We start from the raw sequence: 25,812 nt of genomic DNA on the forward strand, positions 1-25,812 counted from the left end.
GTGAGATAGATATCGATCAGAGCTACTCTTGAAGTGTTTTGAAACTCTAATACTTCCTTGAATCATCTCAGTGCTCCATTCACAAAAGGTACTGCTGTTAAAACGTTGCTTGTTAGGTATGTCTTGGTTTTATCCCACTGTATTCCGCCACCATAAGGGATTTTTTCCCCAGGAAACTCTGTTTTTCAGTTCCCTACTTTTGTGTGCATCACAAGGGTTTCTTTTCTCTCCATTGTTATGAAAAGAAGTGTTGTTTGAGTGCCCAGACAGTTGGTAACATCTGGCAGTCTGCTTTTTGGTGGAGTGTTGAGTATCTTCACAGTTCTGTTTTTATAATTGTCCTCTGAAAGAGTGAGCCATGGTGACTTTCACAGTGGAATATTTATCTGTTACATGCTGTCTCTGTAGTGTTGTTTTGGGACTATACTTCTGACACTTAGGGTTCCTCCAAGAGGAAAAGGAGTTTGTCTTGATCCATCCATTCAGCCCTGGAGTGTTTCTTGAACTTTGTGGAAAAGGTCTGAGGTGGGTACATGTGGTAGAAGAAAAGTAGGATTCAATTGCAAGTTGCCATTATTACAGTCACTTACTGAGATGAACTCTACCACTCATCACTTGGTTTTGAGATGAGAGCAGCAGCTTCTTTTTAAACTTCATTGATGTCTTTTTTTAAAAGCTGCTTTATGAAAAACATCTTTGTTAGATGAAATAGATTTGGGACTTGAATTACAGGCTTTAATTTTAAGCATACTTCAGATCTTTGGGCTGTTCCAGTTCAAAAGGTGTGTGTCACTTAAATACTTTAACACTGAGACTTCTGAGCACCTGGCTGGACAACTTGGACACCCAAAGCCCATGGAAGTTATCCCTGCGTTGCTCTACTTTTGATTGTCAAGGAGGATTTTAGTGCAGAAACCGGTGGGTAATGGCAATGTGGTAACAATGTAGTCCTGAAAAGGACCTAGAGCACAACTGTGGTGGCAGACACAAGCCCTGATGAGCAAGAGTGTACCACACCTCTGTATAAATGACTTTTAGTAATTCCTGTTTTGATCTTACCATCTATCATAGCCTGGTCTGCTGACCAGACTGAAAGCTATAAAGAGCTATGAATTTGGGGCTGAAGCACCATGTATGTTGTACAGGGTGAGGGTGCCTGCTTGTACACTCACACTGGGTTTGGGAGCTTTGTTTCACTTCCCCAAGTTTGGCACACGGGATGGAGAAGTTTTAGAGTAGATGCAATGCTGGAACAGCACCAGGAACCTGAGAAGTGCTGGTGCTGCAGTGAGGGGGTGGATGTCATAGAAATGGTGTCTGTGGTGCTGGTTGCTGCTGCAGAAAGAGACTCGGGTCTGTCCTGCCTTAGGGAGCCTGGATTTGGATATTGTCTGGCTGCCAGACCTGCCTGACCATTGTCGTAGTGCAAAGTTATTTTTCACTGACATTTCCCAGCCAGTGTTTCAGAAGAGCTGCCTGAAAAAAGGAAGGAGTTTATGCCATGAAAAAAGAGAGGATGTGCTTGTTTCCTTCCAATTACAGGGAACTTTAAGCATGATCTTTCCTTAGTTTGTTCTGTTTGGAGTGATATGAACCAGAGGAAAAATCATGGCATTTTCTTCATCTGTGATTTTCTTACCCCACCCTGGTGATCTCATATCTGCTTAAATCTGAGACCTATTTCTGTGCAAAATAATCCTTGTTGTTTTGTGACAGCTTATTGTGTGCACATTATTTGTGCATCTCCTGCTCTTAACTGCTTAGTGTGTACCAAAGCAGGAGTTATTTTTACTGCTGTCAGTGGTGTTGAGCTTTGCAGCACTGGGCGTATCCTGGTTCTGCATCCACAAAGCAAGCAGCCTTCAGAGGGATAAGGGACTTGTACTGCTGCTTGGTGATGGAGAGGGCAGAAAAATGATGGTTTCTGCCTGTAAAAACTGTTGGGTTTTTGAATGCCTAAAATTGATACAGGATTGAAAACATACTGAAATAATTCTCCAGTGGAGAGAATGGTGCCGCTCAAATGTGCGTTTTCCAAAGGCTGTGGCAGTGAGGTGTGTTACTCTGTCAGTGCTGCTTTTGCCTTTTCTCTGTTCCTATTGCATTCTCATGAGCTCTGTGTGAGCTGTTGTCCCTGATGCCCTGCTGACAGACTGTGTCCCTGTCCCTTATATGCCCAGGGGATGCTCTGAGCAGCTCAGACTGCAGCTCTAAGGGATGGGCCCAGCTCACTGCCCCAGAGCAGCTTTACTCAAATTCCTTCTCTTTCAAATTTTCTGTGTTTCATTTTTGGTTTTTTGGGGACTTTCTTAGGGTGGGTTGGGTATGTGTGTGTTTTGGGGGGGGGGGTGGTTTTTGCTAGCTCTGTGTTAGTAGAGGCTGGATCTTGAAAGCAATTTGAATTTCCCAGAACTTTTTGGACACAAGGGTTAGGTATAGTCCCTACATGTGAGTTGCTGCTTGCCTTTTTTTTTTTTTTTTTTTTTTTTTTATGCAGCCCATAAGTCTGCTTGTCTTTGTTGTCTTACCTAATGGCACACAGGCTCTTTTCCCGTGGAAGTTGAGCTTGCTGAATGCCCCAAAGCCAGCTCCTGAATTTGTTTTCCTACTCAAATCTGATCTTGACTGCAGTTTCTCCAGGAGACAAGCCCTTGTCAAAGGTAAAGCAGCTGGCCAGGCTCGCTGGGTGCATATGAAGGCTTTGGTGTTCATCAGTCCCAGTGGTCTCTGGAGCAGAGGGTGCCCATCAGATCAGGTTGCAGATGCTGCTGCCATTATTTGAACCTAGTGGCTTTTTTACCACTCTCTCGTGGAGCTTTTGTGAGCTGTGTTATCTGAGGAGACATAAGACCACTCCATCCATCCATCCCTCCATCCCTCCCTCCCTCCCTGCTGAACCCTGAAAAAATGCTGGAGCTGATTAAAGAGGCACAGTCTCTCTGGAGATGGAGCTCCTTTGAGCAAAGGAATGTAGGTCATGGTTAAGTATATAAACTGAAAAACTACTCCATTGTAGTGGCAGGATTTCACCACAAGAATCCAGTGAAGTCCTTGCACTACTAGAAAACTTGTTCTTATATATATATGCTATTTAATATGACTCATTAAGCAAGCCTAATTAAACAGCTACTTCAGCCTTACTGAATGGCATGGCACATACAATCCTTAAGGCTTTAGTGTGGACATCCTGACCAGTTCATCCTCCTGTGTGCCAGGTTTTCCCTGTCCAAATCACAGCTCTTTGGTGTCAGAGCCCAGGGCCAGTGTAAAGTAGAGCAGGGAGGTTTGATGCAGGGAGGTTAAGTGACTGATAGGATAAAGGTAACAGTGCATCCATGGCAGTCTGAGCCAGGCACAGAGCTCTGGGGTAATGAGAAATGAATCCAAATGCAGGAATTAAGTGGGATGGAAGCTGGCTGTGTGGGGAGAGGGAGGCATTCTGTAGTTGCTGCTTGACTCTGTTGCAAAGGTGTGTGTTGTAACATGCAGGGGACCACCTAATGCACACCTGATAAGGGATGTATCCCCCAAAAAATTCTGACTGGAAGATGAGGAATGCATGTCAGCAGTAAGCCTCAGGCTGGTGGTTGTTATGCAGATGTTCATGGCTGAGGACTTCTCAATAAAGAGTCTACTGTATCAGGTGCTTTCTGGATTTTGTGGATAATTTCATATCCCTAGCAGAAGTGTCCCTTTTGTGATTGGTTTTTTTTTTTTCTGTATACTCAATGTACTTTTTAATCTTGACAGTATCTTGAGTGTATGAGTAGATACTTGAGTATATGCAGAGTGTTCACCTTTGCATGGAGAAGTGCCATTTTCTTGGTGTATTACTGTCCCCAGTTCAACAGTGCACCTGGTTTTTCATAGGTACCATGTTCAACCCCAATGCTGCTGCTTTTCAGGGGCTGATGGTATAGTACCCTGCATATGCCTGCAAAGCTGAGCAACCTTTTTTAAGTTAAAATCACTGTTTTAATCATAGGAGTGTCCTGGCAGTGCTTTTTGTGATGTGGTTGGAGTTGCTGCTGGGGCTTACATCTCCTGTTCAGGAGCCTGCCACATCTGAGTAGTGTAGACTGGCAATTAATGAGCAGGAGCAGTTTTAAGGAGGAACTTGGTTTGTGTGTTTAATTAAGAATGACAGGCCATATAATGCTGCCCTAAGGCTTATCAACCCATGGATCCTTCCCAGAACACGGCTGGGGCCCAGCACCTCCGAGCAGTTCTGCTTGCAGTTGTGCTAACGCTGTTCAGTTCATGCCATGTGACATTGCAGCAACTCTGAAATCTGCTGTCCAGTCATTCCTTTCCTCAGTCACAGGCCTGCAGCTTTGTCCCTGTTTCAAGGTTTTTTCAGAACACTGTGGCATTTTGTCAGTGCTAGGTAAAGGCAGAGTTCAGTTAACCTCAGTTTTTCAGAAGAGGAAGAGGCAGAGCACTGCTCCAGCTGTCAGGGGAGCAGAGCCCTCTCAATCATCTTGCAATAGTGTTTGCAAATCTGCTCTGCCTGTGTTTATGGCTGTGTTTCACTGAGGTTGTGATGAGCTGAAATCCCTTTCTTATAGCTGAAGTCATTAAAGCAAAGGAAGTGTTATGTATGTACAGCATATAACAGAATCTGGTGTAAAAGCAAAATACCCACTTATCTGCTGTATATGTACACAGTATCATATCCTCAAAAAGGGTAATTTTAGGAAGTAGACATCAAGTGAGTAACCATTCCAGGAAATATGGGGCTTGCTGTCAAAGGATAACACACTTGGCTTAAGAAGGTAAAATTTATTTTGCAGAGATTATTGATTAGTTGTTCACCCAACTGTTTTTATTGTTTGATGTGTAGATGCAAAGGCATCCAGATGTACAAAGCATGTACTTGGAGTCACTCCACTGCAGGGACAGGGATCAGTGGCTTTGTAATGGATTAGCTTTATCATTTGTCCTTAGTATTTTTTTCTTCTTGGTTAAGATACTTGCTGTTAGCACAGATACAGTGTAAGACTGTATTGCATCTGTGCTGGGACCTGGTACCTTTCTGCTTTGAAAGGTGCTCTGGATGCTTTTTTTAGAGGGGAAAAAACAGCCTCTCACTGCCTGGCCATGTGGCCGTCTGGAGGCAGAACTGCTCACTTTTACAAACAGGCAAACAGGCTTTTACTGCTTTTTGCATGTGCTGTCTGGAGTGAGCACTTACTTCTCTAAGGACATCTCAGTAGAGCTGCTTACATTGCTGGGTTACACCTGAGAGAGTCCACAGGGGCAGTGAAGGTGCTTTAGATGAAAGACCTTGGCTCATCTCAGACCTTAGGCTGAGCTGGCCCATCTGAAGAAGGGGTGGGACAGACAGAAGGGGAACAAATGCACTTTGTAGATGTGAAACATTTGACAGTTTCCAAGTCAAATATCTGCCGATACTATTTTAGCATCTTCTCTAACCAGCTCTGCATTGAATTACCTTACTGGTGACATTACTGTATGATATTTGTAACATTGGGCCCAAGAAGACACTAAAGAAATTTTCCTGCTAGAAGCAGCTTCCTGATCTGTATGCAAGGTGAAAGATGCAGCAAAGCATCCCTTAAAACAGTTTTAAACCCCACTTTGGAAAATTCTGTGGCTTTAGTCTTTGACATTTATGGGGAAATAGTCAGCTCTGAGGTGAGTTCTACTAACAATCAATCTCGCCTTGCTTGCCTGTAAGAGGTGACCTTTTAGAAATGTTTTTAGTGAAGGGGGCAGTTCCAGGTCTCTCAGAAACACTCCTTGTTAAAAATGGATTATTTTACAGCTTCCTGGTTGGTCTAGAAGTATGTTACTCTCCTGGGGACTCTTTGGATGCTGGGTTTCCTAAACACAAAAGTCTGCCTTGAAAACTGGATTTGAGTATCCTGGGAGATTAGTTTTTCCCAGTAGTTTGTGATTGCTCTGTAGCTGTTAGGCTGTAGAGCCTGTGCAGACCAGAGGAGCATAAAGATGTATTCCTACAGGAATTCTGTAGCTGTCTGTATGTTACATCCAGAAGAAAACCACACTGGCAAGGATTAATGCACACAGAAAGGATTTTGCCTTAAAAGATGTGTAGATGAGAACTTAAAAATCTACCTTCAAGCAGCCTACCCTTTAGAATGGGAACTGTGTGGACATAGTACAAAACCAGGGAACATCTGGTTTGATTGCTCCTGTGGTTCCTGTGCCGTTGCTGTAAGTGTTTACTTACACCAGGGGCTCGGTGAGTTCTGTGAGCCATCTCTGGATGTGTTGCTTGGTTGCTTAGTTCCCAAGGAAGAGGTGGGGAGAAAAGAAGGTTCCCTGAGCTATAACCTTGAGTTATTGTCACATCAAATATGCTGCTGAATAACTGAACCTGCAGAGTAATGTGGAGAGGAGAGTGGTGTTTCCATGCAAATGTTGGATGTTCTGCTGGGCAAATGCTGTTGTCTCAGGCTGCTGGCAGAATCTGGAGAGCTCACAGTAAATGGTTTAGAAGTCAGCCAAGGAAACACCCAAAGGCAAAATGATACAAGAGTGTTGTATGATGACATTGATGTGTTCTAAATATGGTGTTGAAAGTCTTGTGCTCTGGTTGAGATAGGAAGGAAGAAAAAGTCAGTCCAGTAGACTTACCTGTGAAGGGAGGAAAAATAAGACTTTGCTCCAGGGGTGTTAAGTCAGACTCTGCTGGGCTTTTGTATTTCTGTCTCTATTGTATCGTAACTGTCACCAGTTCTAGTTTAGATTTTTCTCAGATTTATTGAAAGGAATTGAATGTTGGTTGCTTTTGTATTATGGAGTATATAAGCAGAAGGCAGTGAATTAAAACTGCTGTGGCTGGGAGATGTTTTAGTCTTCCCACAGCCATTCCTCAGGTGGTGGATCCACCCCTCACAGGAAGGGTATCACAGTGCAGGGGTTGCAGAAATCCAGTTGTTAAATATCTGGGCTTCTGTAGCTTGGTGTATGGATTCAGTAGGGGCTGTTCTTCCTTTTGTAATGGCCTATACAGCATTTATGTATGTGGGGGATAACTGAAACTCTTTCAGTGAATAGAAAATGCAGCTGAGGTTTTTTGGGCAATGATGCAATTGTGCTGCATTGTCCCAGTAGCATTCACATACTCTTCTGCAGTGTGAGCTGGGGGAGTGGCTTTGCTGTTTATCAGAAATAAATGCATGCACGGGGCACCCAGACTGTTACTGAATTTTGGGTGGATTCTCTCTAGCATTCCAGAGGTTGCTTCAGCTGAACGTAAAGCCTTTACTTTTTTAAAGCAACGTCTGACTTAACTGTGGATACAGCTGGCTCAGAAGGTGTGTTATTTAACAGGAAGCCTTTGCAGAATGCTTGGCCTGCCTTGAAGCAAACATTGGCCATTGTACCTCTTAAAGCAGTGTTTGCCTTTGCTCTGTGCCAGTAGGGAGTGAGGTGACCGCAGACCTCTGCCCTCACTGTGTCCCCACGAGGAGACAGTACCCCTGGTTTCCTTGTCAGCTAAATCTGAGTGTCCCCAGAGTGCTCTTAATCACTAACTGGAAAGTGCCCCCAAGGCCAGCCTGAGCATCCTGTATTTCTTAGCCAACCTAGCCAGGTCCTGATCTGCCTGTGGAATCCACTGCCTTCCCTCTTCTCCTCGGGCTGCAGGCAGCCTGTCTGTCCATGCAGCATTCCTCCTGTGTAACAGAGCACTGAGGCACTGCAGTGTGATTGGGGAGTGTGTTCTGCATGTGAGAGAGCTCAACCAGGAATATTTCTCCAGGGGGATGCTCTGATTCCAGAGCAAGCATGAAACTCCAAGAAGGTACAAGGAAGGCTGGGCAGCTTCATGTGCTTGCTGCCTGGGACTGGCTTGGGAATGTGGCATGACACAGCATTTGCTGTGCTTTCAGCTACAGCTATTTATACATTGCTTTTCAGGGTTATTTTGTCTCCTCTGGAGATTTTGTGCTTGATAAAATATTCTTGCTCAAGTTTATTAAATTTGCTGAAGTTCCTAGACCCATTTGAGTATTTTGGCTCTATGGCAGTTCTCTAGCTTTGGATCCAAACAGGGCTGAATGTGAGGGAATTGCATTCAGTCCCCTGAAGTAATTTGACCTGCAGACTGGACTTGCATTGAGTCTCATATGTGAGCTAAAACAGGCACACTAGGGATTTAAGGATAACACGCTAATGTCTTCCCTCTTCCCTAAGAGAGAAAATTGCAGTAATTGTGGAACATTGCTGTTTGTGGGGGAAGGGACTCTTCTGAGGGTGGTAGTGGAGGTTCTGGGTGAAAGAAAAGGAAAGGAGAGTGGGCTGTATTACACTAACCATCCTGTGTCAACCTCCTACGTTCGGGTGTCGCATGGCTGACATCCCATCAAAGAGCTCTGGCTGTGTCCAGAATTTTAAACAGCTTTATAAATAGTGTTGCTCAAACTGCCTGTGTGTGCAGAGACTGTGAACGACTGGGGTAGACCAAAATATTATTGGTTTAATTTTTGAACCAGTCCAAAAATGGGAGCAAGAAAGAGTAGAAACCTGAAGTGTAGAAACACCCATGGATTATCTCCTTCCTCTGCAATGCCAGCTGTACATCTAGGGGGTCTATAAGAGAGGCAGCATTGCTGGAGATGGCAGGCTGTAAGACTTACAAGGCATGAATATGTGAATCTTGTCAAGGCATCTGAAACCATTCTTTTTCTCCTACTTGCCTGATGTCTTCCTGCTTGCAGGTTATGCTGTGTCTGAATAATTGTGAACAATTAGAAGCTAATTTAAATGACTGGTTTGTATTCACAGCAGCAGCAAATGAGCTAACCAGCTGGAAAGCAGACATGGTTATTTTCTGTTGATATGTCTCCCTCTTCTTGTTCCCTGGCAGTTTTTGCAAGGTGGATTTTTTGCTATAGGCTAATAAGGAGTTTCTCCTGTGTGCTGCTGACCAGATTGCAAAGGGGAAGGAGGATGCTTTGTGTCCTAGCACAGAGTTACCACCAACATAACAGAGTCCAGTTTAGATCAGCAAAAGAGCCCACCCTGGTTTGCTCCAGGAGTATGGAGCAAAGGAATATTTTTCGTGGATACACTCTTCTGCTCTCAAAGATGTAGAAAGGTGAGGTACACCTGTTGTCCCTTGGGAGTGAATTGGCCAGCAACAGTCTCACAGATTTCCTCACAACATCCTTGTTGTCCTCTGAAAGGAAGATGGAGATCTGAGTGGCCCCACTCTTTCCTCCAGAGCAGGCAGTGTACCCCAAATGCAGCTCAGAGTGGCCAGTGACTAATTTCTGTGCTGTTGATGCTGTTCAGATGGCATCCCCATCCATCCAGGTCCAGCAAGAACCTGGAAAACCTGTTTAGAGGGATATGGCAGTTATTACACAAGGCAACAATTTGAGGAATTCTTTTGCTTCAGGTAAATGAAAGAGCTACTGGACAGACTGTTTTTGCACACAAGGAGGAACACAGCTTAATTGTCAAGTTAAAACAGTGGGCTGTTGGGAATCCTGGGAATCCAGACTAGAGGCTGAAATGAGACTCTCTTCTTCCTATCACACTGGATGGTGTCAGCATTCGTGTAAGATCCTCAGGGGAGCTTCTTCTAGCAGTCAAATGCATCTCCCTTAGAGCTTATCAGATGCTGCCAAAACAGCAGCAGAGCCATTGCTTTCACCTGCATGGTCAGATGTTCACCAGGGTCTCTGCAGCCATTCCTTTGGTCCTGTTGGAACTGGGTATCTATTGACACACTGGGCCTGGGGCTCTGTGGAGCTGCTGGGTTCCTCAAAGCAGTTTCTTCCTGGGCATTGCTGGCTCTGCTCTGTGCTTTGGGTGAGGCTTTACTGTGGGAGCATTGAGGCAGGCTCTGTGAGCAGTGTTGTATAGGCAAAATGTTGTCCACTTTCCTGCTTACTGCTCTCAACCACCTTCTCCTGTGCCTGTAACTCCAGTCTCCTGTGATTTTCCTCAGGTAACAGTGCCATCTGGTGCTGGAGCACTGCTCTTGGTCAAGCTTTCCTCAAATATTTAGGCAGAGGTGATTCCTATTAGTAGTATTACTTTTAGTAGTAGAGTAGTATTGCTTTTACTCTGCCATCATACTGTAAGAAGATGGGAGGGGGTGTCCTGTACTAATCTATGCTTTTGGGACATTGCACTTGGAGATGATCCTTTTGTCTTTCCTGTTTAACAGTTGATGTTCCCAGAATTGCTCTACTCAGAAGAATTGAGTACATGAGGCAAGAACTGCCAACACTGAGAAGTGAGATAATTTTTTACTATAAACTGCTGCTAAGAACTGAAATCCAACATTCAGATTGTCCTTTAACTGGGAACATCTTTGAAAGATTCCCTATAGGACTCTGTCTTCCTAGTCACTAAATCTTCTCTTGAAAGATCTTTACATATTTTCTAGTCATAGCCACATGCTTTTAAACTTTATCCTTTTATATCTTTATGCTGACCATCATTATGTTCATGCTTTCTGAATTATTTTTACTTTATTATTGTATTTTATTTTTTTTATTTCCTCTAAAGTTTTGTAAACTTTTTTCTTGCAGACACAAGGTTTGATTGTGTTCCCAGATCAGTGTCCTGGTTATTGGTAGATGGGAGTGAGTATATGGAATGTACAGTTTGAACAAACAGCACTTGATTACAAGGTTGGCAAAATTCAAGCTCTTCCATAATTTTTTTCTTTAGATGCCAAGTTGTCTTTGCTGCTTTACCCCCTTTTCAGGCATCCAACCCAGGCTGGCACATGTGGGTGTGTGGTGGTGTTGAACATTTACACACCAGATAGAAAAGTGAGGCTGAGGATACTGAAAAGCTGAGAGTGGCTGTTGTTTATGCAACTTTGCTTGTCTTCTTCCAGGATCCTCCTCTCTCCCAACCACATTCTCTCTTCTGGGAAATGCTCCCAAACCTACTTGTTTTCCTTTAAGTAATAACAATCCAGTAACTTTCCTGTTGTCTTATCTTCCTTCCTTTGAATTATTGCTTTGTACTTTGTTTTCAGAGTGGTGCATTCACTGGGCCAGGGAATCTGTGTTGTAGTGTTTTCCAAAATGTCATGTAAATATGCAGAACCACAGAAGTGATTTGTTGGCAGTAAAATAAATAATGCTTCTTGGACAGGGGAAATCCAAGCAGAAGGTTTACTTTTGTTTAGCAGAAGATTTCCTTTAAAGCCAGATTCTTCTTCTCCAAAGCACAGCACATTATAATTGCAGTGAACTTCTGTTTCATCCAGTGATTTATTCAGACTTTTTAACCAAATTCTACCTCTTGGAAAAGGAAAGTAGAATCTTTCAGTGTCATTCTGCCTGGAGGCTCAAAGGTGATATTTGTTGGGAGGAGGGGAAGATCCTGCATTGTTTGGCTGTGTCTGAAGGACTAGAACTTTGCTGTGGAAGGAGTTTTTTATTTTACTACCCAAAAATAACATGGAAGACAAAAATAAAAAACAATAGGTTGTGTGATCAGAAATATGAACAGGAACAAAAGCAGCTACAAGTCCATTGCAGATCAATGTGGAATCAATAGGGGAGACTCAGGAGGCTTCAGTCTGAAGTTGGAAGGGACTCAACTGAGTGACTTCAGATTTCTGTCTCCATAATGTGTCATAAAGACAAATTACAGAGCTGACACTTTTGTCTTACCAGGGCTACAGGTCCCCAGGGAGGCTTTGCAGTGTTGGGAGATTATCAGATCTAATGACACAGCTGGATTTTGAAGCTGCTGTGTTACAAGCCTCCCTGCACCTCCAGCAGTGTTAAAAGGGAATGGTGATGTGGAGGCAGTGATCTGGTTCTCATTTTTCAGACTGCCTGATCTCCTGTGGGTGTTGCAGAGACTTCTTTGCTGCCTGCCACAAACTCACTTGTTGTTTACTCCGTGGCTCTACATGATGGCAGGTGCTGCCTGGCCCTGGCAGCCCTGGATACAATTTGTGTGTAATTAGCTAAAAAATCATGTTCCCTTAGTACAGGTGGTTTGGAGATTTGTAGGCGTTCAGCTGGTGACAGGCACGTGTGTTTTAGAGCAGTGTGTGCTGGCCTGGGGCTGGAAACTGCTGTGTTCATCCTTACCATTGATGGGATCTTCATTAGCTAATTAGGAAATTCTGCTCTAGGCCATGCCTTTTTCTTGTTTTCTGAAAAAAAGTGTTATGTTCAAGCTGTACAATCAATCCACAGTAGTTCGCAGGTAGCAGGCACTGCTTGGGGTTGGCTTAGTGGTGAATCTTAGTTTGTGCTGCTGTGGATGTGGTGAATGTTGGATGATTGGCATATTCAGAGCTGCTGGTTGTGTGAACAAAAGAATTGCAATCTATGATCAGGTGACTGCCTGCAGGTAGAGCTGCTTCAATGCAAAGCTGTCTTGGTTTCATCTTGGCCTCTGTGAAGTGTTCTAAAGCATTTGTTTAGACCAGGGGAGCATTTTAGCACCCCCACTGCCTACCTGTCTTCTGTCCTTCTGTACCTGAAGTTAATCATCAACTTGACCTTTCACAGGGGGGTGTTTTGCACTGCCCACAGCAGCCTCATGAACAAGCTTTTGGACTCTTGCACAGAATACAGGAGACAGAAAATATCCTGCTCGGTGTCCTTCCCCTTTGACCAAACTAAATGTGTGTTCCCGAGTTACTCAAGGTCTTGAGAGTTAGCTCAGTTGTTCATCTTGAACATCTTTTTAATCTCCTGATGCAATTCCTAAGTAACTTAAATACTTTCTCCTTTTGTTAGTTCTTTGAGTACTTTCAGATGACAAGCAATATCATGACATTATGAAAATGCAGAATGATGCTAAAGTAAAATCTCCATGTGGTGGAAATCTCCATGTATCTACAGGTTTCCCAGAGAAACTGTGGCTGCCCCATTCCTGGAAGTGCTTATGGCCAGGTTGGATGGGGCTTGAAGCAACTCAGGATAGTGGAAGGTGTCTCTGCCCATGGCAGGGGGTGGAATGAAATGGTTTTAGAGTCCCTTCCAGCCCAAACAGTTCTATGAATTAAAGGTATGAGTTATGTGGCAGAGCAGTGACCAGCTCAGTTCTATGCTGGTGTAGAAAGCCATGTAGTATTCTGACATTTAATACTTGTGCAGGCAAAAATTTAGACCTTGCCCCAGAAGAGTATAGTTCTTCTGTAAGTAATGCAGGAATCTCAGCAGCCTCCTGTCTCCAGCAGATTTTGAATTTTTTTGTCTGGAATACCCACAGACTACTTGTGCTAGAGATGTAGGAGTGTCCAGGTGGTATCATAGGCAGAACTTTTGTACCAATCAGTGCAAAATATTTATTTTCATATTTTTGCAGCTGCATCCCTCAAGGGTTCTTTTTAAAACCTTCTGTATTGTGTAGCTCATTGTTCAGCTCTTCTGGGTAGTAGAATTTTAGTTCTCAGGAGTCTTAAGTTTCTAGCAGTCTATCTTCTGTCCCATTTGCCCATCTTTTTTTTTTTTTTTTTTCATAGAAACCCAGCAGGGCTGGAAAACTCCAGTGAGAAGTGAAGCAACATGTGCCACTTGAAATGTCACAGTGTGAATCAACTCCGGGCTTCCAGGGGATTCTTTGCTGTTGCTTTTTACAACTGCTCATGTTGTAAAGAAATCTGTAACACAAGTCTTTCACGGGAAGTGAACTTTGGATATGGAACATATTTTTCCAAGAGTAGTATGTGGTGCCATCAGTAATGTGTTGATACTGAAAAGATATTTTAATATCTTGGCTTCAGATCTTCTGGGTCATTGAATTTCTGAACCTTTGTCATCTAACTTGGTGTATCCATACTATATTTAGACAGCTAACTTGCTTCTTTAGACACCTCATCTAGATGTAAAATTAAAAACAGCTTGTGTTGAGTTGGTTGCTATACTCTGGTTTTAGCTGAAGTGAATTTGGGTGTGTAATCAAGCCTTATTAGTTAATAACTGGGGGATGCTGAGTTGGGTTGGCTGCTGCCAGTTGTGCTCCCTCCTGCCCATTTCCATGAGCACCCATCCCACAGCCATTCCAGTACCAAGGCAGCTCTGGAGCTGCTTTGTTTTCTCCTCCTGCCTGGGGATGGAGCTGCTTTATGTAGAAAGGTTTCCTCTTAACCTCCAGTAAGAGCCGGGCGGTGGTCCTGGTCACAAACCAGTGCATCTGGTGGAGGTCACAGCTTCAGGACTGGAGAAAATAATCTATTTGCTTTTGGGTTTAGAAACCAGGCATGGGAACTGTCATACATCATGTGCTGTTTCAGGTGCTGAGAGGTTGTCTGGGTCTTTCAAAATACCTCCAAAGGAGCCTGTGTGTCAGCTCAGGGAAACAGAGTTTTACCTTTTCCCAGCACCAGGTATTTTGGATTTAGCTTTAACTGGTGTTTTCCTGAGGTTTGGAGAGGTCTGTGGTGCCTTGTTACCTGTTGCAGCAGTAGTTGTTTTCCCTGTGGTTTGCTCTTAACCTATGGGTTTTCTTCATCTTCTGAGCAGTGATATTCCAAGTTTCCATGGCAACTTCCAAGTGCTCAAGTGGGTGCTGTCCATTCAAAACAGAATGCTAATGTGGTGATTGTAGGACACTTACACTCCTGGTGACCCTGGAGCAATGTCCCAGGGAATGGATTAATTTTTAACTCCAGAACAGATTCAGATATTGATTTGCCAGGAGAACTCGCCAGTGCACCTTAAAAAGACCCTCCATCTTTGTTAAGTCTAAAGTTCTAAGTGATTGTGGACAGAAATCGGGTACCTAGTTCATGTCTCCTCCATCACAATGTTTCTACATTGTCACCAAAAGATAAGTGTGACATGTTTTTTTATGGATAAAACTTTGGCTTGACTAAAAAGGAGGCCAGAAAATGTTAATACATCTAAAAAGGGCATTATTATTTTTCCCTCACACTTTCTTAGTCCCATTGAGAGAATTCAAAATAGGCTTCACAAAATTGCAAGTGATTTCTTCTTTTTTTACCTTTTTTTGTTTACAGGTGTGGGTGCAGAGCCTGGGAGCAGTGCTTTAGATCAGATCAGTTCAACAAGATTTGCAAGGGGTGGGTTGGGACCTGTGAGATGAACAAGTAGCCTAGACTGAAGTGACAGGTCTGTGCAGGTCACAGCCTGGCCTCTCTGCCCTTGTGGTGGCCCCTGCTGTCCAAGTCCTTGTTTAAGTCAAGAGGCAGAAGTAGCTTTCATAGTGGATAATTCACTTCTGAGTCAGCTGAAGTGATAAACATCTCAATCATCATACAGCAGTTCAGGTCAATGTACAGAGTTTCATATCCAGCATTGTGCTTTCCTCCATTTTTTCTTGTGGTGCCTTGTATTTTCATTTTTATAAGCAAATACCAATATGTGTGTGCTGCTTTTTCTCCTCCATCTGTACGAGCTTATTTCCAGAGCTCTTGGTTTGGAGGATGAAATTCAGAATGTGTCTGGAATAGGAAGAGATGTTGTCACCACAGTGATTGTGTTGGAGGTAGAGGCTGTGGGATCACACAATCACCCTTGAGCAAATGTAATTCTTTATTGGTCAGACATTGCAATTCTTGGGTTGGAAAAGACCTTTGAGTTCAACTATTAACTCAGCACTGCCAAACCCACCACTAAATGATGTCCCCTAGTACTGTAGCTGCACATCTTCTAAATCCCTCCAGGATTTAGAAGTGACTCTGCCACTTCCCTGGGCAGCTTGGGACAGTGCTTGAAAGCCCTTTTAATGAAGATTTTTTTTTTTCCTAATATCCAGTCTAAAGCTCTCCTGCCACAATGTGAGGCTGCGTCCTCTTGTCATATGGGAGAAGAACCTGACCTGCACCTGGCTACAGCTTCTGTCAGGGAGTTACCAGAAAGGAGGAGGAGGTTCCCCCCTAAGCCTGCTTTTCTCCAGGCTGAGACTCCCCAGCTCCCTCAGCTGCTCCAGAATCTGAGACAGCACTTGCCAAGCATGAACTTTAACATGGGGAGCTGGCATTGGCAGGCATTATACTGGATCAGGTGTCCTCTCCCACAGCCAGGGTGAGCAGAAATGCAGCTGTAAAACCATGGCTGATCCAGGTGAAAGGTGTGCTCCCAAATCTGTGTATAGCTGAGTGTTGAGCTACAGTGCCAAGGTCTCCTGTCCTTCCTGGTGTCCCCGTGTGGGTTGAACCTGCAACACAGCTCAGCAGTCAGCTCCTCTGAAGGAAGGTGTGTCCTGGCATATTTGAGGCTGAACAACCAAGGACTGTGTGTTGATGTATTCAGGTTCCCATCTGTGTTTAAACTTGTCCCCAGCTTCTGTTCTTGAGGTGTTTGGAGCAGGGGACAGTTTTTTCATCCCTACTTCCTGCAACCATATTGTCTACCTGGAGTGCAAGTGGCAGTAGCAAACCAAAATGTTATTTACGTGTAGAATTACCACATTCTGTTTCTCCTAAAGTGAAATACCGAGACTCCTGCCCCATGCAGAAAATAAACTGTATGGAAATAGGAAAGGAAGGGATGTGCTGGCAGTAAGCATGAATGAATTGTCCTTTCTCCTTTGCTGGATAAAACGTTCTGAGGGATGCTGACACCGGTAGCTGGAGCCTGTGTGGAAGCAGTTTTGTGCACTGTTGGGTACCAATGGTGTTGCAAGCAAACCTAAACTGCTAATTAGTGAATTTAAGCTCTGTTTTAGGTATGCAGAGAGAGACCCGGGATTTATGCCACTACTGAGCATCTCCAGTACTGTTTGTTGGGATGCACACCACCCAGGGCTAGTTGTCCCTGTATCAATCACAGCAACTCCTACATTATTTGCCACTGAACTTGAGAGAAGTGTTTGTCGCTTATTTACCTGCCACAATAATTGGCATCTGTGGCTAGTCCAGATCATCAAAGTAAATTGCTCTGTTTTTGAGCTTTTGACAGCAGGGAGTTGTTGGAGAGGAAAATTGGTGCCATATCTTGCATTTTTTCAATGGAGTTGAGAGATTAAACCCAGAAAGTTACAGTAGAAGTTTAGCCCACCCCTGCCTGGGGATGTTTGCACCTCACTGCCAAATTGTTTGCTAAAGTGAGGATCCAGTTTTCTGTCAGACATCTCTCTCAACCTCTGCTGTTAGTTTAAACAAACAAAACCCAAACCACAAAGTTCTTGTTTCAAATGACAAGTTTATAATAACAAATTAAGCAAGTGGATGAAAGCAGAAAGCTCCCAAGGCTTAATGAGTTAACGCTCAGTGAAAATGTCTGTCCTCTTCCAGTCTGCCCAGTTCCAGGTGTGAGCTCTGATGGCTCCCTTATTTCATTTGAGGTGAGATGACTCAGCTGAATGTGGTCCTGCTGGTGTTTATTCTCTATGCAGAAAATCAGAACTTGTGTACCCCTCCTGCTCTGTGTGGTTTGAGAGCGTCATCAGCCCTGCTAAAGTATCAGGTGTTCTTCAGATTGCAGCTGCTGCCTCTTGATGAGTAAATTTGCTGTGGAGCTCAGACACTGATTCACTGCTGAGCACCAAGAGAGCATCTGAATAGCAAAGGAAATAAATGGGGGTCAAAGATATTCTGCCACTTGTTTTTGCAGTCAAGGCCCTAAGGAACATAACTGACCTCAGGCTGGGTGTGTCATCTCTCTTCACCGGGGTAAAATGTGCATGTAATGATGAGTGTCTTTGGTTTGCCTTATTTCACGTTTGTAATAGTGAATTTATTTTTTAAAAAGGCAACACAGAACACATCTTGCATTTGAGGAGGGAGCTCAGCTTGGCATACAGGAGCATAGGCTTCCTCAGAGCATCTCTGGGAAACTGCTGTTTCTCATTCTTGAGGCTATTACTGAGACACATGGCTAGAACTGAACATGTTAATACTGACTTTCATAGAGGCAAATATAGCAACTGAGCTGTGAGGACCTATTTTAAAAGTGCTTCTGCAACAGAATTCCCTCAGTGCTGAGGGATGGGGGTGTCCACTGCTTGTTGATCACATTGCTCTGGGTGTGACAGAGGACAGGAGGAATGATTGAACTGTTGTGTTCATCAGTAGCCATTCCAGCTTGCTCTGGTTGGGTTTCTTGAGGGTTTTGAGTCTTTTATGATGTGACAGACCTGTAAAGTATTTATTGTTGATGCTGGCATTCTGCCTGCTCCTTTTCTTGTTTTTCCTTGTGACTGAGACAGGTGGGTCTGGCACATGAAGCTGAAAGTAATGCTGCCTTTAAAAGTCAAGAGATCTGAAAATAGGTTAAATATAGTCCTCCTGTAGGGAAGGTTTAATGCCTTGTTTTGGGAATAATTTGGATGATTACTTTCTTGAGGAAGGATCACAAAATGCTGATTTACAGTTTCTGTGATTTACCAGCATTGACTAACCCAAAGATATTGCTGCTGCTGGGTAACATCGAATCATTTTGATGATCTGGGTTCTTCAGAGGCTGCATCATAGGGAGCAGTATGGCTCAGTGATGTGTTGAAACATAATGAATCAATTTAAGCCCATAATGCATTTTGAAATGAAAGCATCATCATACTCTTGGAGCTGTGCAACGAGAGTACTTCATTTACAATACCTAAGCTGCTGCTCATGCTTGAGTACTTACTGGAATGTTGCAGCCTGGTTCTGGATTTTAAAAGGCTGCCTATACAGTACTTACTTTAAGAATAGTTTTGGAAAGCTGTATAAAATTGATGTCTATCTATATACTACAGTGGGACGTGAGAGGCAGTGAAAACACTTTTACAGTCTGAAAATGTGCTGTGGGCTTCAGGTTTCCCACTCCAGTGTGGTTCTGACTCCAGAAGTAAAAGGATCTAAAAAGCCTGGGTCTAAAAGCCTGGCTGGCTGGGTCTCTTCCTCTCTTACTGAAGCATGCAGTCAAGAAGATGATAAATACTCAGGTCCTTTGGTTTGATTCCAGATCCTGTTCTTGGATTATAGATTTGTCTAAATTAGTAAAGCAGGCTGTAAGCCAGGGAGTGGGTGAGGATGAAATGCTGACAAAGCACAGTGGAGTTCGGACTGGGGATGAACAAGGCAAAGCCAGGAATGCAGCAGTAGTGGCAGGGTTGGTTCTCAAAGTGACACGTGAGAGAGGCTCTGTCCCTGATGGTGCATTCATGTGGCACTTCCCTGGGCATGGGGTGTGTAATTAGTGTGTTTGCAGGGCTCAGAGTGACATACCAATGCAAATAACTTCTGGACCACTGAAATACTAATGAGTCTTCTCCCTGTTCAGCGGAGTGAGATTTTAGCTGAGTTACTGGGAGGCTGAGCAAGCCTGAAATTGGAGTTCAGTCTTGTGGCCTCCAGTAGAACATCATTCCTCATGTAGCATTCCAGTGTATTCAATGGCAGCTGCACTTTTTAGTTTTAAGCTTATTGAAAACACTTAATGAAGTAGCCTGGAAGTAGTCCTGAGGTCACTGAAGGGCCACTTTTGGAAAGACATCACTTGGTTAATCACTGGAGATTCAGAAAGTGATACATTCCCTTTCCAGGAGCACTCCTAGTACTCACAGGCCTGTGAGCTGCTGTAGGGCACATAAGGATGGTCCAACCACATTCTTTGTTGCCAGAGTTCTTTGCCAGCAAGTGCTTTAGCAGGAGCTGGAATAAGCAGTGCTTTGACTTCATCCATGGTCTTAATTATGTTTTGTTACCTGTGTGTACCTGAGAGCTAAGTGCAGAAACAGCCTTTTTTTTTTTTTTTTTTTCCCTCCCCAAAACAAGTATTTGCTGCAGTGGGTTTGTCACCTATTCCCCTGCCAGCCAAGACTTCTTACTGTACAGGACCTTGCTTTATGTGCCTCAGGTTAAACAGTCTTTCCACAGATACTTGGGAGTATCTTGGGTGAAAAGCATGAAGGAAGAAACAGAACTGTGGTGATGTGCTGCTTTGTGCATCTTCTGTTTTCTCTGCTACATAGACTGGATGTGGGTAGGAAATGATGCGTGGTGCAGGAAGAGGAGAGGAAGACTTGAGGGGATGAATGAGTCAATGTCTGCACCCTTTTTGATGTGTCTGCTGACTTAGAGCACAGTCATGGATGGATCCCCTGGTTGTTGATGTCACATCTGTCAACTGGATTTTGCAACTGTGCCAAGGGGATTAACTCTGTGTATGGAAGTACCTCAGCATCCTCCGCTGCGATCCTCCTCAGTCTGGAGGGTTGGGATACCATGCATTTGTATTTGTCATGTTATGTCTGACTGAGTGTCATCTGGGGTCATCACTAAAGCCAATCTCTCTTCTCTCTCCTTAGCTGAAGCTTGAAGATCGTTCAGTGGTCCCTCGAGATGTGGTCAGGCACATGAGCTCCAGTGTAAGTGCTTTTTTTTTTTCCTTTGTCCTTTTTTTTTTTTTTTTTTTTTTTTTTTTTTTTACTGTGATGCTGCTGCATGGATTTCTAGGACTTGCCAAATTGCCTGAATGGAGCTGGACAGTAATGCTTTGAGCATGTTCTATTTTTAGTGTGTTGGATAGACTTAGCCGCATCCAGCGAAAATGGAATTCTGCTAAGGCTACCTCTCTACAATTGCATATCTGTGAAGGTCTCCTGAGCAAGCAGTCCTGGTCATGGTCAGGGAAGGACACAAGAAGCTTGTCTACCCTGCCATTCTCAAAGTTTTACATTAATCCGTTCTGACAGGTGGGTACTATGGACCTGCTTTCTCAGACCTAACAGGGAGGTTGGAGTGGGGACAGATCCTACTTCCACTGCTTGCCTTTGCTTCTTTGTGTGCTCTGGCAGAGAATTTGGAGGAAATATTTTTCAGACACACATCTCAACCTACAGTAAGCAGCATCTTTTCCAGCTTCTCCCAGAAATGCAACAAACCCAACACAGCTAGGTTGACAGAAGGCAAGCTGGTTCTTAGAAAGCAGCTGATAATTGTTCCCTTTGCCCTTTCTGGATGCTGTTCTATGTCCCAGCCACTCTGTTCTAGTTGCATGGCACTTGTGCCTGTCAGAGATGTGTGGATTCAGGTTTTGTGTAGGCAATATTGGGGAGATGGTTGAGTATTGATCAGATGGGATGTGCTCTCTTTAGGAGTTCAGCAAGGTTGGCAGTTTTTTGCTGTGGCTCAGAGGTAACCTCTAACCCTGAGCCATATGGCCCTGCCATGTGCTTCCCTCTATCTTCTCTTGACTTGCTTCCAGCAATGTGGCTACCAAGGCTGTGATGAAGGAAGCAGCTGGCCACTAACTGCTGCAGTTGCACCACATGGTGTGCAGCCTGGTGCAGGGATAGAGAAGGCTGTTCTCTAACCTGACTGGCTTGTTTGGGTTTTTTTTATTTTTAAATAAAGCCCTTTTTGTCAATTAATACAAGTAAACCCACCCCGTTTTTCACAGAGTATTACAAAGAAAAAAAGGAACTAAAACCTTGAATGATAATTTGAAAATTGCTGAAGCAAAGTATTTCCTTAAGAAGTTTAATGGTTGTTTGAAATGGAAATTTGAAGTCAATATATTTTTCTAAAACTGCAGCTTTATGGCAGAGTTCTCATCTGAAACAATGAACAGGTAGAAACTGGAATTATCAGCTGTTCACAGTGTTGTACCTGGCTCAGCTGGAGCTGTCAGTATATTCTTCTCACTCAAGGGGGTTGCTTTGAGTCCTGTCTCTCAAGTGTTTGTTATCCAGTGCTTCTTAAAGTAATTGTAAGCTTTCAGGACAGCAGGTTGTTCTCCTCTTGGCAAACCTGGATATGCTGCTTTTGTTTGCAGTTTCCATTCTCATTTGTGCAGAAATTAGCTCCCCTGACTTACTGCACATATTTGGGTAGATACATACCCAGCACGTGTCTTGCATATTCATTTTTGTCAGTTTGCACGTTTAAATAATGGTATTTGCTTGGCCCTTGTGCCAAGTAACTTCATTTTTTTAATTGATGGAATGGTGAGATTTCTCACTGAAAGAAATTGATAACTCCATTTCTTCTCTCTATTAAAAAGCATAACAAATCTGAGTATGACTTATATTTCCTCACCCTCAAATGTTTTTAAATGTTAGTGTTAAATTAAACAATAAACCTCCTTTATTCCCAAAGAAAACCTTCACTTGCTAGCAGATATATTCCAAAAATTACAAGAACGTTTAAAATAGAAAACCTGCAAGTGTCAGCCTGCCAAATTCAGGATGTGGGATGGTTGCCCTGCGCCAGTTGGCCTGGCAAATGGAGAATATGAAACTTATTCTGTATTCAACACACTCTCATAGGGCTTGTTTTTAACCTTGAGCAGGAAGGACTAAAAATCCTCTGTTCCTCAAGAGAGGAGAGCTGACTCAAATCCATGTGCTTCTCATTGAGCACTGTGTGTGGGGAAAGACTGCTTCAGGGGGAAATGCATAAAATGAGATCATTTTCACTGAATGCAGTTGGGCCTGAAAGTCTAATCCAGCTGGAAGAGAAGCAGGAAAAGTGGAAGAGTTACTTTTTCCAGGTGATATCCTAATTTGGGGAAAAGGTAAGAAGTAGGTCTGTAACCTGTCAGACACCTGGATTTTGTCACGTCAAAGGATGCTGGGCTATGCTATCCCTTTTAAACAAAGGAATAAGGGTGGTGTGAAGATCCTCTTATTAGAAAAGAGAGTGCTAAGGGAAAAAGTAGAAGGATGGAAGATGGAAGATGTGGGATTGAAGGCTGTTTCCAGAGATGCTGCACTCTTGGATGGTCTGCCTTAAAGCCTTGTGTGATGGGGAAGGAATCCAATCACTGCTTAAATATTCAGTATCTCCAGTCTGGTGCATGATGTCAGGGTTCCAGAAGAAACAGGAACAAGGTGTAGGGAGTGCACTCAGTTGTGGAGTGAGTGGGGCTTGAAGCCATCAGCTCTTCTCACTCAGTTTAGTCACCTCCCTTTTCCAGTTCTCCTGTCCGAATTGATGGAAACGGATTTTTTGTTCTAACAAAACTAACTGTCAGCTTGTTTCATTTGGCCCCTCCTTTAATGGGATCACCTAATGAAAGGATGGGTGCGTTTGAGCTGTGCCCAGCTAAGGACCTGCCCTGGAATATGAGACAAGTTGGCAAGGTCTCTTTCTGGGACTGCACTGCTTAAACTCGGAGTGATTCAGCAGAACCCCTCAGCCTGCAAATCTGCATCTTCTGTCACAGGCTAATGTTTCATATGACAGGGAAATAAGTAAACTCATAGTAAAGGAAGGTTCAGTGGCAGGTGAGGGAGAACTGTGATTTGACAGCCCACAAATCTGGCCACAACCCCAGATCAAGCTCATTGATCTCTACTTTCTTAATCACAGACAGGGCTCTGTACTTGCTGAAGCATTTTATAACTGGCAGGAGAAGCAAGCTGAGCTAAACCTGTTGCTCTTGGCCATGACTAATAGCACCCTGCTGTGTTAGGTGGGAGGCACCTTTAGGGTGGTGCAGGTACCTTCTCCATGGAGCAACTCACTTAGAGAACAGGCAGAGGGTGCTGGAACACATCAGTCACTCCAGTCCTGGTTTTATTGCTTGCTGTACTTTTACCATCCATTAAAGGGGTTTTAGACCATGAGACAATATGATCCACAGAAATCACAGGTGTTGGATTGTATAATGTCTCAGAGCTGCTGTCATGTTGGCTGCTGATAAAGGAAAAATTGTTTCTGAAATGCACAGTGTAGGGCAAGGAATTTGTTTCTGGGGGAATTTTTGGTTCTGATTAACAAACACTCTAAAACACAGGGCCTGAACTGCAAAGCACAGCCAGGGGATGGTGTGGGTATGCTTGTTTTAGCTTACTCTGGAGGAAAAACAGGGCAGGTGGCTGTGCTGTAACCTGCAGAAGCTGTGGGTTTATTGAGCAGGTGCCACTTCTGAGCAGGCCTCGCTCATCCCACAGCTCGAATTGTGCTGGCAGCAGCTGTTGTGAACCCAATGTACTTCTGTCCAACCCATTTCAGGTGAGAGTGATGGTACAGCTCTGCTGGGCTCTTTCCTGGCAGCCTGTGCAGGCAACGAGCTTAGCTGCAGTCTGTTGTGATGGAGCTGAAGCTGGGAAAGGCTCCCTTTGCTTCCCAGCCCTTCTGGAAAGGAACAGGAGTGATATGTGGAGCAGCTGGAGGGAACGAGCCCCTGCTGCTTTGGGGTCTGCCAGCCTGGCTCTCCCAACCCCCCTGGCCATGCTGGCACAGCTTCTGCCTGGGGCAGATCCCACTCTCCTGATCCCATTGCCTTGGAAGCCTGGGGGCTGCAGGGCACTGGGCTGGTTTGGTGTGAGGAGACAACTTAGCAGCAGGCAGGTGGAATGGAAAGCAAGCCAGCCAAAAGGGCTGAGCAATCTGTCCAGGAATTACCCTGGACAGTCTTTGCTCCAAGTGCCAGTCCTCAAGATGAGACTGAATGAGTTGAGCACCAGCAAACTCCTGAACTCCCACCAGGGCTGCCCAGGGCTCGGAGTGAAAGCCTTGACTAAACATTTCCCGTGGTTGAAAGAAGAGAGCTGAGCACACAAATCCACTTCTTGTAGGGTATAAGCCCTTTGAGTGTTGTGCTAGAGTCCTACTGGAGCAGAGACCTTGATGTTTGAGATAAGGACAGCTCATACCAGGGCATTTTTCATGCTGGCCCTCAGTCAGCTTTGATAATGGACTTGTGGTCTTTAGTAAATAAGAATATTGATTGTCCAAGCTGTCAGGAGGCCAGGGCAGCTGCTGCCTTTGACAGTGTTTGGGTTAGCAGCCCTTCCTTGCAGGCTTCCACCATATGTGTGAGCAACATGCACATTGTGTGCTCCCTGCCAAGCTGCCCCCAGAAGGCTCCTGACAGCATGCTTTCTTTTGTTGGGGACAGAAAAGATTAAAACTTTGTTAAAAAGTGAGGGAAGGTAATGACAGACCATCTTATAATTAGACCAGCTGTAAATTACCTGGTTGCAAACCCTGACACTTGAGCACAGGTGCCAGATTATTTTTTCAGTATGACACAAAATAAGGACCATTTATAATGCCCTGAAAAATTGTGAGGTAAAGTCACAACAGCTTTAAAGAATTTGTTTTGTTGCTGATCTACACCTGCCTTTGCTGATTCAAGGCAGTACCTGTATGGTGGTCCTGTGGAGCTGGGAGCCAGGCAGATTTTGAAGCAAGTAAATACTAATCACCTGTTAAAGTATGGTCTTACTTGACTAGGTGTACGAATCTCTGCTTCAGCAGCTATTTCACATTCTAACTGGGAAGAAAACACTACAAGTCTGTAATAGTGATCTCACCTTCTGAGCTCTCATAGTGTTGTGTGAAATGCCCCTGCAGAACAAGGACCTGAAGGGTAGGAGGGCATTTAGTTTTAAAGTTTCCTTGTCTCTGAACTTATGACATGTACACAAAACACATACATTTGTATGTAGGACCTTCCATAGGTAACAAACTTTTTCTCTGTTTTGTGTTTTCAGGACAGTCAGTGTGGAACTGTAATTGATGTCAACATTGAGTGTGCTGTGAAGCTGGTGGGAACCAACTGCATCCTTTACCCTGTCAACAGCAAAGACCTGCAGCATATCTGGGTGAGAACACAGCCAAAATACACATGGGAGCCAGGGCCTGGTGGTTTGGAGGGATGCTGCTGTGCTTCAAGTCTCTCTTGAAGGCATCCATGTTGTGCAAGATGCATCTGCAGTTTGGTTTTATTTTAAACTTGCTGCAAGCAACCTCCCTAGCAGAGGATGATGCAGCATCTCCTCGTCTCCCCATCTGTTCTGTGTTTCTCATCATATTGCTGAGATCAAATTGTTTTGAAGGGCTAGGCTGACATTAAGTTGTGTGAGAACACCTGCACTGAGTGTGGAAAGCTGGTGTGGCAGCCTGACCAGGGCAGCCCATGGCTGTGGCACCACTGCTGTTTAAACAGGCTATAAAAATGCTGAGATGAGTCAAGCATGTTT

General features: G+C 44.1%; 1 protein-coding gene across 1 annotated transcript in view; it reads left to right on the top strand.

Moving 5' to 3' along the window:
* UBE2O (ubiquitin conjugating enzyme E2 O) overlaps positions 1-25,812 on the top strand; it is a 60,080-nt gene that overhangs the window by 13,000 nt on the left and 21,268 nt on the right. Inside the window, exons 2-3 of the mRNA XM_062506170.1 lie at positions 20,185-20,244; positions 25,324-25,434. Coding sequence (XP_062362154.1) covers positions 20,185-20,244; positions 25,324-25,434 — 171 coding nt within the window. The remainder of the gene's footprint in view (positions 1-20,184; positions 20,245-25,323; positions 25,435-25,812) is intronic.

Source organism: Cinclus cinclus, chromosome 20 (assembly GCF_963662255.1).
Source record: "Cinclus cinclus chromosome 20, bCinCin1.1, whole genome shotgun sequence".
Lineage (NCBI taxonomy): Eukaryota > Metazoa > Chordata > Aves > Passeriformes > Cinclidae > Cinclus > Cinclus cinclus.